Source organism: Chiloscyllium plagiosum, unplaced genomic scaffold, assembly GCF_037043375.1.
Source record: "Chiloscyllium plagiosum isolate Xiang-an unplaced genomic scaffold, Cpla_swu_hap1 HiC_scaffold_30, whole genome shotgun sequence".
Taxonomy (NCBI): domain Eukaryota; kingdom Metazoa; phylum Chordata; class Chondrichthyes; order Orectolobiformes; family Hemiscylliidae; genus Chiloscyllium; species Chiloscyllium plagiosum.
Window position 1 is genome coordinate 3,084,240 of NW_028270168.1, and position 17,190 is coordinate 3,101,429.

Here is a 17,190-nt window from a genome sequence, read left to right on the forward strand (position 1 = left end):
TCTTTCACAAATTGGCACATTTTGGTTTTCATTGAGCCCCCACTTCAATTTTGGAGCTTTGTTGTTCATCTCCACAAAAATCACAGATTGAGGAAGATCTCCCTGTTGAACTAAATCCCTCCAGTTAGTTGCATGTGATTGATTTATAAAGAGCAACAATTGTATAGCAACACGTGTTCTCTTTAAACAATGAAAAGTTAAAATATTGAATCTTCAGCATCCTCTAAAATCCAGGCTTCAACAATGTGGAAGATCTCTTAGCATATGACGGATTTTAATGCCATAGAATTTCTCTGAAAGAGCAGTTTTGTACTCTATTTAACAAATAGACTCCAAAAAATGGACTCAATTTGTGCTGTAAACCTCTAGAGCCAAGAAGGCACTGTAAATGTACCCGAGGTACCCATATCTAAAAGATCTCAATTTGCTGTTCTTAATTGTTCTTCTTGGAGATCAGATGGCTAAAAGGAGTCTTGATAGAAGTTTGTAAAATCATGAGAGGTCTGGATAGAGTAGACAATGAGAAACTGTTCCAGCTCATAAAAGAACCAAAAATCAGAGAGATCCTAAAGTAACAAGTGTGATGTAAGGAAACATGTTTTTACACCATGAGTGATTGGGTCTGGAATTATGATGAAGTGAAAGTGCTGGTGTTGGACTGGGGTGGACAAAGCCAGAAGTCACATGACACCAGATTATAATCCAACAGGTTTACTTGAAATCACAAGCTTTCAGAGGGCTGCCCCTTTGTCAGGTGAAGTGAGAGAGAAGAGCACACAGATATAGAATCGATTGGCAGAGAGATCAAGGGCAGAGGAATCAAAAGATCATACAAATGGTGTGAGTGGAGAGTCAGATAATGAGTCTCTGCAGGTACCAGAAGCATCAGATGGTGTGAGTAAAGTGTCAACAGCTGAACAAAAACCAAAGAGATTACCTCGAATCTGATTAAATCAGGGAGAGAGATAATTACAAAAAAATAAAAATAAGGTGGTGCTGGAGACAAACAAAATGACTGGAATAACTTGATAGGTGTAAGGGTCACATGCCAAGGGTCGAACCAAAGTAATAAGTAATACAAAACTGCACAAACTAATGAAGGGAAAGAGATCATAACAATTTATCTGTCGAAACAGGACAATAAGGAAGATGTTACAGATAGAGAACAGTGTAGTGGGGTTACATGAAGTGTAACATGAACTCAAGATCACAGTTTGGGGCCATCTTCATGGGTACAGAACTTGGTTATCAGCTTCTGCTCGGCGATTCTGCATTAGAATATAGAAGATAGAACATTACTGCGCAGTACAGGCCCTTCAGCCCTCGATGTTGCACCGACCCATGGAACTAATCTGAAGCCCATCTATCCTACACTATTCCATTTTCATCCATATGTTTATCCACTGACCATTTAAATTCCCTTAAAGTTGATGAGTCTACTAATGTTGCATTCCATGCCCCTACTACTGTCTGAGTAAAGAACCTACCTCTGACATCTGTCCTACATCTATCACCCTTCAACTTAAAGCTATGTCCTCCCATGCTAGCCATCACCATCTGAGGAAAAAGGCTCTCACCCAATCTAACCCTCTGATTATCTTATATGTCTCAATTAAGTCACCTCTCAACCTTCTTCTCTCTAACAAATACAGCCTTTCCTCATAAGGCCTTCCCTCCATACCAGGCAACATCCTACTAAGTCTCCCCTGAACCCTTTCCAAACTTTCCACATCCTTCCTATAATGCAGTGTCCAGAACTGTACGCAATATTCCAAGTGCAGCTGCACCAGTGTTTTGTACAGCTGCAGCATGACCTCGTGGCTCTGAAACTCAATCTCTACAAAAAGCTAACACACCGTATGCCTTCTTAACAACCCTACCAACCTGAGTGGAAACTTTCAGGGACTTATGTATATAGACACAGACATCTCTCTGCTCATCTACACTACCAAGAATCTTACCATTAGTCCAGTACTCTGCATTCCTGTTGCTCCTTCCAAAGTGAATCATCTCACACTTTTCCGCATTAAACTCCATTTGCCATCTCTCAGCCCAGCTCTGCAGCTTATCTATGTCCCTTTGTAAGCTACAACATCCTTCACTGCTATCCACAACTCCACCGACCTTAGTGTCTTCTGCAAATTTACTAAGCCATCCTTCTATGCCCACATCTAGGTCATTTATAAAAATGACAAACAACAGTGGCCCCAAAACAGATCCTTGCGGTACACTGCTAGCAACTGAACTCCAGGATGAACATTTCCCATCAACCACCACCCTCTGTCTTTTTTCTGCTAGCCAATTTCTGATCCAAACTGTTAAGTCACCCTCAATCCTATGCCTCTGTATTTTGTGCAATAGCCTACCATGGGGAACCTTATCAAACGCCTTACTGAAATCTATATATACCACATCAACCGCTTTACCCTCATCTGCCTGTTTGGTCACCTTCTCAAAGAACTCAGTAAGGTTTGTGAGACATGGCCTTACCTTCACAAAATCATGGTCACTATCCTTAATCAACTTATTCCTCTCTAGATGATTATAAATCCTATCTCTTAAAATCCTTTCCAACACTTTACCCACAACCGAAGTAAGGCTTACTGGTCTATAATTACCAGGGTTGTCTTTACTCCCATTCTTGAACAAGGGGACAATATTTGCTATCCTCCAGTCTTCTGGCACTATTCCTGTAGTAAATGATGACATAAAGATCAAAGACAAAGGCTCTGTTGTTGTGTATTTTAAAGACTGCCTTGGAGGATGCTTACCTGAAGATCGGAGGTTGAATGTCCTTGATCGCTGAAGTATTTCCTGACTGGGAGTGAACATTCCTGTTGTACAATGGGTTTCAAGATGCCCCCAACATAGCCAGAGAGATCCTCACACAGGGTCCATTGCCCGATACAATAGTATGTCCAGGTGTGCTGGATTTGTGTATCTTCGGAAGGCAGTGTAAGTCTCCTATGCAAGAAGTACGCGGGAAGAGAGTCCGCAGGATATGTCCATTGCATATGCTGAGGGCAAGGATGCCCCGAGGCATGGTATATCGATGCAACCATGCAGAAACTATGACAACAGATGAAGGGACACCACGTGACAATCGTCAGACAGGAATGTCTCCTCTCAGCCGGGGAACACCAGTGATCAAGGACATTCTGCCTCTGATCTCTGGGTAAGCATCCTCCAATGCAGCCTTCAAGATACACAATGCAGAATTGCTGAGCGGAAACTGATAGCCAAGTTCCATACCCCATGAAGATGGCCTCGACTGTGATTTTGGCTTAATGTCACACAACACGTGACCCCACCACACTGTTCCCTATCTGTAAAACCTTCCTTCCTGGCCTGTTTTGACACCATCACCTTAATAACTTGTTACCATTTCTCTAATTAATTAGTTTACACAGTTTTGGATTACTTAATATTCTGGTTAGATCCTCGATATGTGACTCTTATACCTATCAAGTTATTCCAGTCATTTAGTTTGTCTCCAGCACCACCTTATTTTTAATGTTCTTGTAATTATCTCTCTGCCTTATTTAATCAGATTGTAGATCATCCCTTCAGTTGTTATTGAGCTGTTACCACTTTACCCACACCATCTAGCACTTTTGGTCACTTGTTTGACTTCACCTGATGAAGGGGCAATGCTACAAAAGCTGGTGATTTCAAATAAACCTGTTGGACTATAACCTGGTGTCATCTGACTTTGGAATTATGATGGAGGCAGAATAAGAGTCAATTGAAATATTCAAGAGGGCATGAGAGAATTGTTTGAAAAGCAAGATTGTGCCAGGTTGGGGTGAAAAGGTAGGTGAGTAACACTGAGGCAAAATGTTTATTTGGAGATCTGGTGAAGATGGAGAGGTGATGGTCCAGTGTTATTATCATTAGACTATTAATCCAGAGACCCAGATAATGTTCTAGGAACCTGGGTTTGAATCTTGCCATAGAAGATGATAGAATTTGAATTGAACAACTATCTGGAATTAAGAGTCTAATGATGACCATGAATCCATTTTCAATTATCAAGAAAAACCCATCTGGTTCACTCATGTCCTATAGGGAAGGAAACTGTCATCCTTACCTGGTCTGGCCTACATGTGACTGCAGACCCACAGCAATGTGGTTGACCCTTAATTGTTGTCTGGGCAATTAGGGATGGGCAATAAATGCTGGGCCAGCCAGATCCTGTGAATGAATGAAAAAAAATGGGCTGAATGGCTCCTTCTACACTGGACTATTCTGTGATTTGACGTTTATGTTTTCAAGTGTATTTGTACGTTAGACACAATTCCAACATTGGTATTTTGTTTTATTTCTAGGCAAGGTTATATTTCTAAGCCTGGTTATAGTTCTATTTTGTGCTAAGAATGTGCAGTTAGATGAACACGAGACTTTTACTCTCTGATTTCCTGCACTGTCAGATTCATATTCAGTGTATTTTATTTAACACTTCAACTTCATAGCTTACATTTTCATACAAACCTCAATTGCTAATGATGGCAACAAATTCTATCAACTTAACTACATGAAACCATTGCCTTGCAACCCATCTACTCCATCCATAGAATCATACAATACTAAAGAGGTCCTTCAGTACATCAAGTCTGCACAGACAAAAACTACTTGGTTTCTACACTAGTCCCACTTTCCAGCACTTGGTCCATTGCCTTGAATGTTTTGACATTTCAGTGCTCATCCACAGATGTTTTAATGGTTGTGAGGTTTCCTGCCTTGACTCTCCTCCCAGGCAGTGCATGTCAGACCCCCATCACCCTCTGGGTAAAAATAGTTTTTCTCAAATCCCCTTTAAACTTCCTACTTTTCATTTTAAAACTATGCGCCTTGTTAGTGATCCTTCAACTGAGAGGAATAGCTTGCTTTCTGTCCAGCCTGTCCTTTCTCCTCATAACCTTATACATCTCAGTCAGGACCATCCTTAACCTTCTCTCTCCAAAGAAAGCAATCTGAGCTTATCCAGCCTTTCTTCACCGCTAACCTGCTCCATCTTAGACAACATCATGGTGAATCTCATTTGCATCCCCTCCAGTGCAATTGCAGCTTTGCCATAGTTTGGTGACCACTCCTGAGACCGCCTCCAACCTCATAGTCCCACAACCCCGCACCTCCCGCTTCTACCTCCTGCCCAAAATCCACAAACCTGACTGCCCCGGCCGACCCATTGTCTCCGCCTGCTCCTGCCCAACCGAACTCATCTCCGCATACCTCGACACGGTCCTGTCCCCCTTAGTCCAAGAACTCCCCACCTACGTTCGGGACACCACCCATGCCCTCCACCTCCTCCATGATTTTTGCTTCCCCGGTCCCCGATGCCTTATTTTCACCATGGACATCCAGTCCCTGTACACCTCCATCCCCCATCACGAAGGACTCAAAGCCCTCCGCTTCTTCCTTTCCCGCCGTACCAACCAGTACCCTTCCACTGACACCCTCCTTCGACTGACTGAACTGGTCCTCACCCTGAACAACTTCCCTTTCCAATCCTCCCACTTCCTCCAAACGAAAGGAGTAGCCATGGGCACCCGCATGGGCCCCAGCTATGCCTGCCTCTTCGTAGGATATGTGGAACAGTCCATCTTCCGCAACTACAGTGGCCCCACCCCCCACCTTTTCCTCCGCTACATCGATGACTGTATCGGCGCCGCCTCGTGCTCCCACGAGGAGGTTGAACAGTTCATCCACTTCACCAACACCTTCCACCCCGACCTCAAATTCACCTGGACAGTCTCAGATTCCTCCCTCCCCTTCCTCGACCTTTCTATTTCTATCTCAGGCGACCGAATCAACACGGACATCTACTACAAACCGACCGACTCCCACAGCTACCTGGACTACACCTCCTCCCACCCTGCCCCCTGTAAAAACGCCATCCCATTCTCCCAATTCCTTCGTCACCGCCGTATCTGCTCCCAGGAGGACCAGTTCCAAAAACGTACAACCCTTCTTCAAGGACCGCAATTTCCCCCCAGATGTGGTCGACGATGCCCTCCACCGCATCTCTTCCACTTCCCGCTCCTCCACCCTTGAGCCCCGCCCCTCCAACCGCCACCAGGACAGAACCCCACTGGTCCTCACCTACCACCCCACCAATCTCCATGTACAGCGCATCATCCGCCGTCATTTCCGCCACCTCCAAACGGACCCCACCACCAAGGATATATTTCCCTCCTCTCCCCTATCAGCATTCCGTAAAGACCACTCCCTCCGTGACTCCCTCGTCAGATCCACACCCCCCACCAACCCAACCTCCACTCCCGGCACCTTCCCCTGCAACCGCAGGAGGTGCAAGACTTGCGCCCACACCTCCCCCCTCACCTCCCTCCAAGGCCCCAAAGGAAACTTCCATATCCGCCACAGATTCACCTGCACCTCCACACACATCATCTATTGCATCCTCTGCACCCGATGTGGCCTCCTCTACATTGGGGAGACAGGCCGCCTACTTGCGGAGCGTTTCAGAGAACACCTCTGGGACACCTGGACCAACCAACCCAACCACCCTGTGGCTCAACACTTCAACTCCCCCTCCCACTCCACCAAGGATATGCAGGTCTTTGGACTCCTCCATCGCCTGACCACAACAACACGACGGTTGGAGGAAGAGCGCCTCATCTTCCGCCTAGGAACCCTCCAACCACAAGGGATGAACTCGGATTTCACCAGTTTCCTCATTTCCCCTCCCCCCACCTTGTCTCAGTCAAATCCATCGAACTCAGCACTGCCTTCCTAACCTGCAATCTTCTTCCTGACCTCTCCGCCCCCACCCCAGTCTGACCTATCACCCTCACCTTGACCTCTTTCCACCTATCACATTTCCGACACCCCTCCCCCAAGTCCCTCCTCCCTACCTTTTATCTTAGCCTGCTGGACAAACTTTCCTCATTCCTGAAGAAGGGCTTATGCCCGAAACGTCGATTCTCCTGTTCCCTGGATGCTGCCTGACCTGCTGCGCTTTTCCAGCAACACATTTTCAGCTCTGATCTTCAGCATCTGCAGACCTCACTTTCTACTCCTGAGACACAACCTAATCTGAACCAAATATGACATCATCTTAGATCATGATGGACGTTTCTGACCTTACACCCTCCTCCATCATAAAGCCACCTGTTTCTCCATTGTCTGCCTGAGTAACCTGCAGCTGAATGACTATCAGCCTGGTTTACTACTGCGCTCAGTGTCAGTTTCGTACCATCACTGTCAAAAACTTTAACTTTGTACCCAGACCCGATCCCGCTCAAACAGTCACTTACACATTGTCCTTTCCACACGAGCAAAACTTCACTCCTGGTTTAACTAATTCCGCTCCACCCCCAGTGCCTCAAATTTAAAAGATACATCCTCAGGTTTAAATCCCTCCCTGGTCTATTCCTCTTGGAGCTCAGTGAACTCTTCCAATTCCACAAATTAACCCCCTCACCTCTCCATTCCTCTGTGGAATCCCATTTTCATGTTCCTTGGCATGATCCCTCAGCTCCCTACAGCACCCAAAACCATCCTACCCCCCACCATCTCCCTCTACTCATTTCAATCCTTTCTTGGAACAGACCTTTGTGCCACTCCTCCTGATATTTGTTACTTTTGGTTTCCATTTTCTTTTCCTTGTGCCTCAGTAAATGGCCTGGCAGTCTTTCTTCGGTCAAAGTGATTTACAGGTGCAAGATGTTGTAATGTTTGATGTTATAAATCCAGTTAATGGTTAAGCCAACTATTCTGAGAGGGGCTTTCACTGTTTTAACTGTATTTTATTAACATAGAACATAGAACATAGAAGAATACAGCGCAGTACAGGCCCTTGGGCCCTCGATGTTGCGCCGATCCAAGCCCACCTAAACTACACTAACCCACTATCCTCCATATACCTATCCAATGCCCTCTTAAATGCCCATAAAGAGGGAGAGTCCACCACTGTTACTGGCAGGGCATTCCATGAACTAACGACTCGCTGAGTGAAGAACCTACCCCTAACATCAGTCCTATATCTACCCCCCCTTAATTTAAAGCTATGCCCCCTTGTAATACCCGACTCAATACGCGGGAAAAGGTTCATACTGTCGACCCTATCTAACCCCCTAATCATCTTGTACACCTCAATCAAGTCACCCCTAAACCTTCTTTTCTCTAGTGAAAACAGCCCCAAGTGCCTCAGTCTTTCCTCATACGATTTTCCTTTCATACCAGGCAACATCCTGGTAAACCTCCTCTGCACCCGTTCCAATGCCTCCACATCCTTCCTATAGTATGGCGACCAAAACTGCACACAATATTCCAGATGCGGCCGTACCAGAGTCTTATACAACTGCATCATGACCTCAGGACTCCGGAACTCAATTCCACTACCAATAAAAGCCAGTACGCCATATGCCTTCCTCACCGCACTATTTACCTGGGTGGCAACTTTCAGAGATCTGTGTACATAGACACCAAGATCCCTCTGCTCATCCACACTACCAAGTATCCGACCATTAGCCCAGTACCCCATCTTTTTGTTATTCTTCCCAAAGTGAATCACCTCGCACTTAGCTACATTGAATTCCATCTGCCACCTTTCTGCCCAGCTCTGCAGCTTCTCTATATCCTGCTGTAACCTGCCACATGCTTCCTCACTGTCAACAACTCCTCCGACTTTCGTGTCATCCGCAAACTTGCTCACCCAACCTTCTAACCCCTCTTCCAGGTCATTTATAAAAATGACAAACAGCAATGGTCCCAAAACAGATCCTTGCGGAACACCGCTAGTGACGGCACTCCATGAAGAAACTTTGCCATCAACTACTACCCTCTGTCTTCTTCCATCCAGCCAATTCCTAATCCAAACCTCCAACTCACCCTCAATGCCATATCTCCGTATTTTCTGCAGTAGCCTACCATGGGGAACCTTATCGAACGCCTTACTAAAATCCATATATACCACATCTACCGCTTTCCCCTCATCAACCTCCTTCGTCACCTTTTCAAAGAATTCAATAAGGTTTGTGAGGCACGACTTGCCCTTCACAAAACCATGCTGACTATCCTTGATCACATTATTCCTATCTAGATGTGCATAAATCCTATCCCTTACAATTCTCTCTAAGACTTTGCCCACAACAGAAGTGAGACTCACCGGCCTATAGTTACTAGGGCTATCCCTACTCCCCTTTTTGAACAAGGGAACCACATTTGCTATCCTCCAGTCTTCTGGGACTACTCCTGTAGACAAAGAGGACATAAAAATCAAGGCCAATGGCTCTGCAATCTCCTCCCTTGCTTCCCAGAGAATCCTAGGATAAATGCCATCAGGCCCAGGGGACTTATCTATTTTCACCTTTTCCAGGATTTCCAACACCTCTTCTCTACATACCTCAAAGCCATCCATTCTACTTATTTGTGCCTCAGTATTCTCATCGACAACAATGCCCTGTTCCTGAGTGAATACTGAAGAAAAGTATTCATTCAGTGTCTCCCCAATCTCTTCCGCCTCCACACGCAACTTCCCCCTACTATCCTTGACTGGACCTATTCCTACCCTAGTCATTCTTTTATTCCTAACATGAAGCTTCAATAGAGATGAGGCAGGACAACAAATTTTGGAATTAAATAATTATCTCAACAGCAATTTGATGATGATGTGATTGCTGTGATCTAATCTAATCTAAAAAAAATCCAGTTGGAGTGACATTGGTAGGTCTTTGGGTCATTCTACAGCTCTCCAGCCAACCAGACCACTGGAATGAATAATCATATTTTTGATATTCTTTTGCATTATTGCCTATTATTACATTTTTGATTTAAAAAATTACTGATAACTCATTCAGGTGTATGTCAGCCTCAATGAAAACTGCTTTATTTTCTGTAGACTTTGTACAGTGAGTGGACAGATCATAGACAGTGGGGGAGAGCTGGAGAGTGGACAGTACTATGTAGCTGTGGGATCTGAGAAGTTCAAACATCTTCCTTACCTTGAACTCCTCGTTTGCAAAATGTCATCACAAAATGCTTACAGGTAATTTCAGTTCAAGCACTTGGTTTTGTATCATTCTGTTGTCTTATGAGCTCAGTTACACTCTCTCACTTGGATGAGAATTACATTGAAGTGAATAATTGGAGCTGAAATTATACTTACAGCAATAAATGAGTGAATGTATGTTTCTCTTCGTAATGCCTACACTGTAAACTCCTAAATCACACAAAGCTCTGCATTCCCAGGTCTTTGTTGAACTGGTATCAGACCATATTGTTCAGATTAAAAGATACTAAACAGTGAATTAAGAGTGCCAGATTGATCTAAACAAGTCAATGCAGTGACACCATGAATTATATGAAGCAATTGACCAGACCTTCATGTTTATATCATCAGCTGCTGGAGCTGTGTTAATGTAATGTTGCACTGACAACATGTTTGAATCTATTCCATCTTATGAAAGGGGGAGAGCATCTTGACATTTTACAAACTCTACCACATACAGTGTAACAACCACAGGGGACACCAAAACTCTTGTTGAATAGCAACACAAGAAGCAAGTCTGAATGGCTAAAATGGACCTTTTCGAAATGGGTTTATCACAAGTTATTACTGTTAATAGGTTAATAGGTTATGCATTAGCCAGGAACATAGTAACACACAGGGGCTGACTTGGTAGCTAAATGTGTTGTTAGTATTTTCTTTCCTTGAAATCTCTAAGCTAAGGAAATGCTGCAGGAAAGGCAATCCTCCTCTATCTGTAATGCCCTGAATTAGCCTCTAAAAGACATCAGGAGCAACCCAGAGACACCTCTCTCCTTTCCCCAGCCCTCGGTAAACAGATACTGATGTATTGTGCCGTCATGGAGAGTGGGGGCATGGCTTTGGCATTTTGTTACCACCTCTGCAGACACTGGTGTTCTGATAATCTCTGTCAATGGGACACAGCACCGTGTGTAATCCCAGGCTGGTACAGACAAAGTGATACATCACTGTAATCTACATCTGATCACACCACCATCATACAGTCTCTCTGCTCCAGCAGTGCAGGCAGTTGAGAGAAGAAAAATACTGGCAGTTTATAAATCGGAAATTATTTCAGTTTCACAATACCATTGAGACATTGAATAAAATAGTGTTATGCAAGTTCCAAAAGTCCAATCCTTGATTATAACTTTGGTTTCTCTGAGAGATTGATGAGTAAAAATCATTTAACTTAGTGCAGAGAAGTTTCCTCCCATTGTCAGTCTGGGTCAGGCTGGCTTATGTCAGGCTGGACTGTCACACTGCCTGCTCTTATTCTGAAGGGGAACCATTAAATCACAGTCCAGCTTCTCATTGCTATTAGTACAGATACTGAGTTAAGACAGGTTGCTCAGGATGGGGCACAAACTCCAAGCTGCCTTTAGTGATGGGAATCTGAGCTCCTTTTGCCTCACCTCCCAGAACTGCACTTGGTGCAGGAGTTGGGAGGTCATGTTGCAGCTGTACAGGACATTTGTTGGGTCACTTTGGGAATGTGTGTGCAGTTCTGGTCTCCCTACTGTAGGAAGGATGTTGTGAAACTTGAAAGGGTTCAGAAAAGATTTACGAGGATGTTGCCAGGGTTGGAGGGTTTGAGCTATAGGGAGAGGCTGAACAGGCTGGGGCTGGTTTCTCTGGAGCATCAGAGTTTGAGGAGTGACCTTATAGAGGTTTATAAAATCATGAGGGGCATGGACAGGGTAAACAGACCCCAAGATTGTTTTTTCCTGGGATGAGAGAGTCCAAACCGAGAGGGCATAGTTTTAAGGTGAGGGGGGGGGGATGTAAAAGGGATTTAAGGGGCAACTTTTTCACACAGAGGATGGTGCGTGTATGGAATGAGCTGCCAGAAAAAGTGGTGGAGGCTGGTACAATGACAACAATTAAAAATTAGCTGGATAGGTATATGAATAGCAAGGGTTTAGAGGGATATGGGCCAAACACTAGGAAATGGGACTAGATTAATTTTGGATATCTGTTCGGTATGGACGAGCTGAAGTGCAGGATGTGTTTCTGTGCTACAGCCTGATGTCTCTATAACTCTATAACTGTCTTTGCCAAGCTCTCAGTCCCAAATTGTTTCCCAGCTTTCCAGAGTGTCCTCCCAAAGTCCTGCCATTTGCCCCTATCTTCTGATGACCTGCTTTAAGGTGTGTTTTCGGGGTATTATAAGGCAATTCAAGTTCAGCCCAAGTGGGATTATTGTCAGGACTGTGGAGCTGGAAAAGCACAGCAGGTCAGGCAGCATCTGAGGAGCAGGAGAATCGATGTTTCGGGCAAACGTCCTTCACCAGATTCTCCTGCTCCTCGGATGCTGCCTGACCTGCTATGCTTTTCCAGCACCACACTCTCGACTCTGATCTCCAGCATCTGCAGTCCTCACTTTCACCAAGTGGGATTGTTGTCTGCCACCTATCTTCACTGCAGTAAAAATGAAAGCTGTTTAACCACATTTGCAAATGTGAACACGAGCAGAGAGTTCAGAAAGAAGACACACTGACTCTTAATGATTTTTTTTAATGAAGCTTTCATATGGGGAGAAACAGAAAATAATTGTGATCTGAATATTCCATTTCCAGGCATCAGCAAATGGTCAAACACAAGAATCTCATCAAAGAGGTAAATCATCACCAGCTGAGTATAACTAAAAAACAAGGCTGATTGTGATTAAAAGCGGGCTGGGTGGGAGGGTGAGCTGTGAGAAGGATGCTGAGAGGCTTCAGTGTGTTTTGGACAAGTTCAGTGAGTTGGCAAATGCATGGCAGATGAAAGATAATCTGGTTAAATGTGACATTACCTGCTTTGATGGCAAAAACAGGCAAGCAACCTTATTGTCTGAATGGTAATATCATGGGAAAGGGGGAGGTGCAGTGAGATCTGGGTGTCCTTCTGCACCAGTGAGTGAAAGTAAATGTACAGGTAGAGCAGGCAGTGAAGATGCCAAATGGTCTGTTGGCCTTCACAGCGAGAGGATTTGAGTATAGGTGCAGGGATGTCTTGCTGCAATTATACAGGGCCTTGGAGAGACTGTACCTGGAGTACTCTGTGCAACTTTGGTCTCCTTATCTGAGGAAGGATGTTCTGGCAATGGAGAGAGTGCAATGGTGATTTACTAGACTGATTCCTGGGATGGCAGGACTGACTATGCAGAGAGATTGGATCAGTTAGGAGAGTTTCTAGAGTTTAGAAAGGGAGGGTTGGGTAACCTTATAGAAACCTTTAAAATTCTAAGAGGATCAGATAGGATAAATGTAGAAGGGTGTTCCTGATCACCAGGAAATCCATATCTGGGATCACAGTCTAAGGATACGAGGGTAGGCCATTTAGGACTGAGATGAAGAAAAATGTTTTCACCCAGAAAGTGGCAAGTTTATGAAATTCCCTGCCATATAAAGTGGTTGAGGCCAAAACATTCCACGTTTTCAAGAAGGAGTCAGGCATAGTTCTTAGGGTTAAAGGGACAAAAGTGTATGGGGAGAAAGCCAGGTTCAGTATTGGATCATCAGCCATGGTCATGGATTTGAGACGTGGATAGAGCAGGGTGAGGAATGAATGTTGCAGGTTTAGATCTTTCATTAAGATCAGAGAAGGTGGTAAAAGAGGGGGAGCTGTGGCTTTGTTAGTCAAGGACAGTATAATGGTGGCTGAAAGAACGTTTGACGGGTACTCGTCTTTTGAGGTGGTATGTGCTGAGGTTAGAAACAGGAGAGGAGAGGTCACACTGCTGGGAGTTTTTTATAGGACTCCGCAAAGTTCCAGGGAGGTGGAAGAGAGGTGGTCATTATGGGGGACTTTATCTTCCCCATCATTGACTAGAAATGCTATAAGTCTAGTATGTTGAATGGATCAGTTTTTGTCCAATGTGTACAGGAGGGTTTCCTGACACAGTATGTCAAAGGGCCGACAAGACGGGAGGCCACATTGGATCTGGTACTCGGTAATGAACCAGGCCAGGGGTTTGATTTAGTGGTAGGTGAGCACTTTGGAGAGAGTGACCATAATTCAGTTAAATTTAGTTTAACGATGGAAAGGGATAGGTACATGCCACAGGGCAAGAGTTATCATTGGGGGAACGGCAATTATAATGCGATTAGGCAAGGCATAGAATGGGGCAGTAAAATGCAGAAGATAGGGACAATCAAAATGTGGACCTGGTTTAAGGAACAGACATTGCATGTCCCTGTCAGGCGGGGAGGAAGTGATAAAGTAAGTGAACCGTGGTTTACTAAAGAAATTGTATCACTTGTCAAGCAGAAGAGCAAGGCTTGTGTGATGTTGAGGCAAGATAGCTCAGATGAGGCAATGGAGAGTTACAGATCAGCTGGGAAGAACTTAAAGAGAGAGTTAAGAAGAACAAAGAGGGGACATGAGCAGTCATTAGCAGGTAGAATAAAGGAGAACCCTAAAGCTTTCTATAGGTATGTGAGGAATAAAAGGATGACAAGGATAGGAATAGGGCCTGTCAAAGACAGAAGTGGGAGGTTGTGTGTGGACCCTGTGGAGATCAGAGAGGTGCTAAACAAATATTTCTCATCTGTTTTCACTCAGGAAAAGGAAAATATTGCAGAGGAGAAGACTGAGATACGGGCTGTTAGACTTGAAAGGATTGAGGTTAGTAAGGAGGAGGTGTTATCAATTCTAGAATGTGTGAAACAAGATAAATCCCCTGACTTGGATGAGATTTTTCCAAGAATTCTCTGGGAAGCTTGGGAGGAGATGGCGGAGTCTTTGGCTTTGATCTTTGAGTTGTCATTGTCCACAGATTTAGTACCAGAGGACTGGAGGATTGCAAATGTTGTGCCCTTGTTCAAGAAGGGCAGTAGAGATGACCCAGGTACTTATAGACCAGTGAGCCTTACATCTGTTGTAGGAAAGGTTTAGAAAGGATTATAAGATATAGGATTTATAATCATCTAGCAAGCAACAATTTGATTGAAAATAGTCAACATGGATTCGTCAAGGGCAGGTCATGTCTCACAAACCTCATTGGGTTTTTTGAGAAGGTGACCAAGCATGTAGATGAGGGTAGGGCAGTTGACGTGGTATACATGGACTTCAGTAAAGCCTTTGATAAGGTTCCACATGGTAGGCTGTTGGAGAAAATGCAGAGCATGGGATTGAAGGTGATTTAGCAGTTTGGATTAGAAACTGGCTTTCTGAAAGAAGGCAGCGAGTGGTGGTTGATGGAAAATATTCAGCCTGTAGTCCGATTACTAGTGGTGTGCCACAAGGGTCTGTTTTGGGACCACTGCTGTTTATCATTGTTATAAATGACTTAGACGCAGGCATAGGTGGATGGGTTAGTAAGTTGGCAGATGATACTAAAGTCGGTGGAGTGATGGACAGTGTGGAAGAATGTTGCAGGTTGCAGCGGGACTTGGATAAACTGCAGAATTGGGCTGAGAGGTGGCAAATGGAGTTCAATGCAGCTAAATGTGAGGTGGTTCACTTTGGGAAGAATAACAGGAAGGCAGAATACTGGGTCAATGGAAAGATTCTTGGTCGTGTGGATGTGCAGAGGGATCTTGGAGTCCATGTACATAGATCCCTGAAAGTTGCCACCCAGGTTGATAGTGCTGTTAAGAAAGCATACGGTGTGTTAGGTTTCATTAGTAGAGGGATTGAGTTCAGGAACAGTGATGTCATGCTGCACTATACAAAACACTAGTGCGGCCTCACTTGGAATATTGCGTACAGTTCTGGTCACCATATTTCAGGAAGGATGTGGAAGCATTGGAAAAAGTGCAGAGGAGATTTACCAGGATGTTGCCTGGTCTGGAAGGAAGGTCTTATGAGGAAAGGCTGAGGGACTTGGGTCTGTTCTCATTGGAGAGAAGAAGGCTAAGAGGCAATTTAATAGAGACATACAAGATGATCAGAGGATTAGATAGCGCGGACAGTGAGAGTCTTTTTCCTAGGATGATGACATCTGCTTGTACGAGAGGGCATAGCTGCAAATTGAGGGTTGATAGATTTAAGACAGATGTCAGAAGCAGATTCTTTACTCAGAGAGTGGTAAGGGTGTGGAATGCCCTACCTGCCAATGTAGTCAACTCAGCCACATTAGGGGCATTTAAACAATCCTTGGATAAGCACATGGATGATGATGGGATAGTGTAGGGTGATGGGCTTAAATTAGTTCACAGGTTGGCGCAACATTGTAGGCCGAAGGACCTGTTCTGCATTGTATTGATCTATGTTCTATGTTCTATGTTCTATGTCATATTGAATGGTAGAATAGACTGAAGGGACTGAATAGCCTATTTCTGCTACTATTTTCTGTTTCGATTTCTGAAACACCACACAATCAGTAACAAAGGCATCTTCATTCCAAGGAGTCAATGCCTACTCATTATGGGCCGACAGTTAGTGTTAGGGTAAAGACTTAAATAATCCTATAACATCATATACCTGTGTATCTCCATCCCTGCTTCATCTCGGGAGACAGCATCAGAATACGAGCCTGGACCCTCTCGCTCGATGCCCAGAGTCAGAGGCGACTGTGGGATTACGCAGTGTGATCATCTCCAGCTCAGAGGTTGTGGACACGGGAGCGATGGGGCTGGTGGTGATGGGAAAGAAACGCATCGCCAGGACCCTGGGAACGATGTCGGACAGCAGTAACTGGAGGAACAGAGAGGGTGGAGGCTACGGAGAGAGAAAGATGAACTTTTGAAGCTGTGTCAGCAATTTAATACCAATTTATTCAGTAGTTTCCCATTTATAAAATTTATTCAGTAACTTATGCTGTAATCCAAGATGGCACCACAATGTAGTGATACTATCCACTTTTCACCGTACCTCGATACAAGTGACAATATTAAATAAATCTAAATCTAAACCTAAATTGGAAGAAATATAGTCGCTTAGTGCTCAAAGCTCCTGTGTTATTTTTAGTAAATTGACTCATATATTTAGGTGAAAAACAGTCTGTATGCTCTTTTAACAAAGCCAAGGGGCTGGCAGCCATTCCTAAGTCAGGTGCTGACTGACAGCAAAGGTTTCTATAACTTGTGTTGACAAATGGAATTTTATATTATGTTTGTTCAAACTGTTCAAAACACAGAGGCACAGAATTCTATTTTTGATAGGAGCATCATCTTTACATTAACTTATGTTAATATTTAATAGCTGTATCTGCTAATAGCTCCAGCTTCCTCCTGAGACATAGGCCATGATCTGATAGTCACCATGTTAAT

The 17,190-nt window shown here is 44.3% G+C and overlaps 1 protein-coding gene across 3 annotated transcripts in view; it reads left to right on the forward strand.

Moving 5' to 3' along the window:
- The window catches only part of dcdc2b (doublecortin domain containing 2B), an 85,305-nt gene that overhangs the window by 45,564 nt on the left and 22,551 nt on the right, over positions 1 to 17,190 (forward strand). For 2 of the 3 annotated variants that reach the window (XM_087976995.1, XM_087976994.1), the window contains exons 5-7: positions 9,863 to 10,009; positions 12,571 to 12,610; positions 14,540 to 14,602. In XM_087976995.1, coding sequence (XP_087833121.1) covers positions 9,863 to 10,009; positions 12,571 to 12,610; positions 14,540 to 14,602 — 250 coding nt within the window. The remainder of the gene's footprint in view (positions 1 to 9,862; positions 10,010 to 12,570; positions 12,611 to 14,539; positions 14,603 to 17,190) is intronic. The other variant, XM_087976996.1, reaches the window with a different exon arrangement.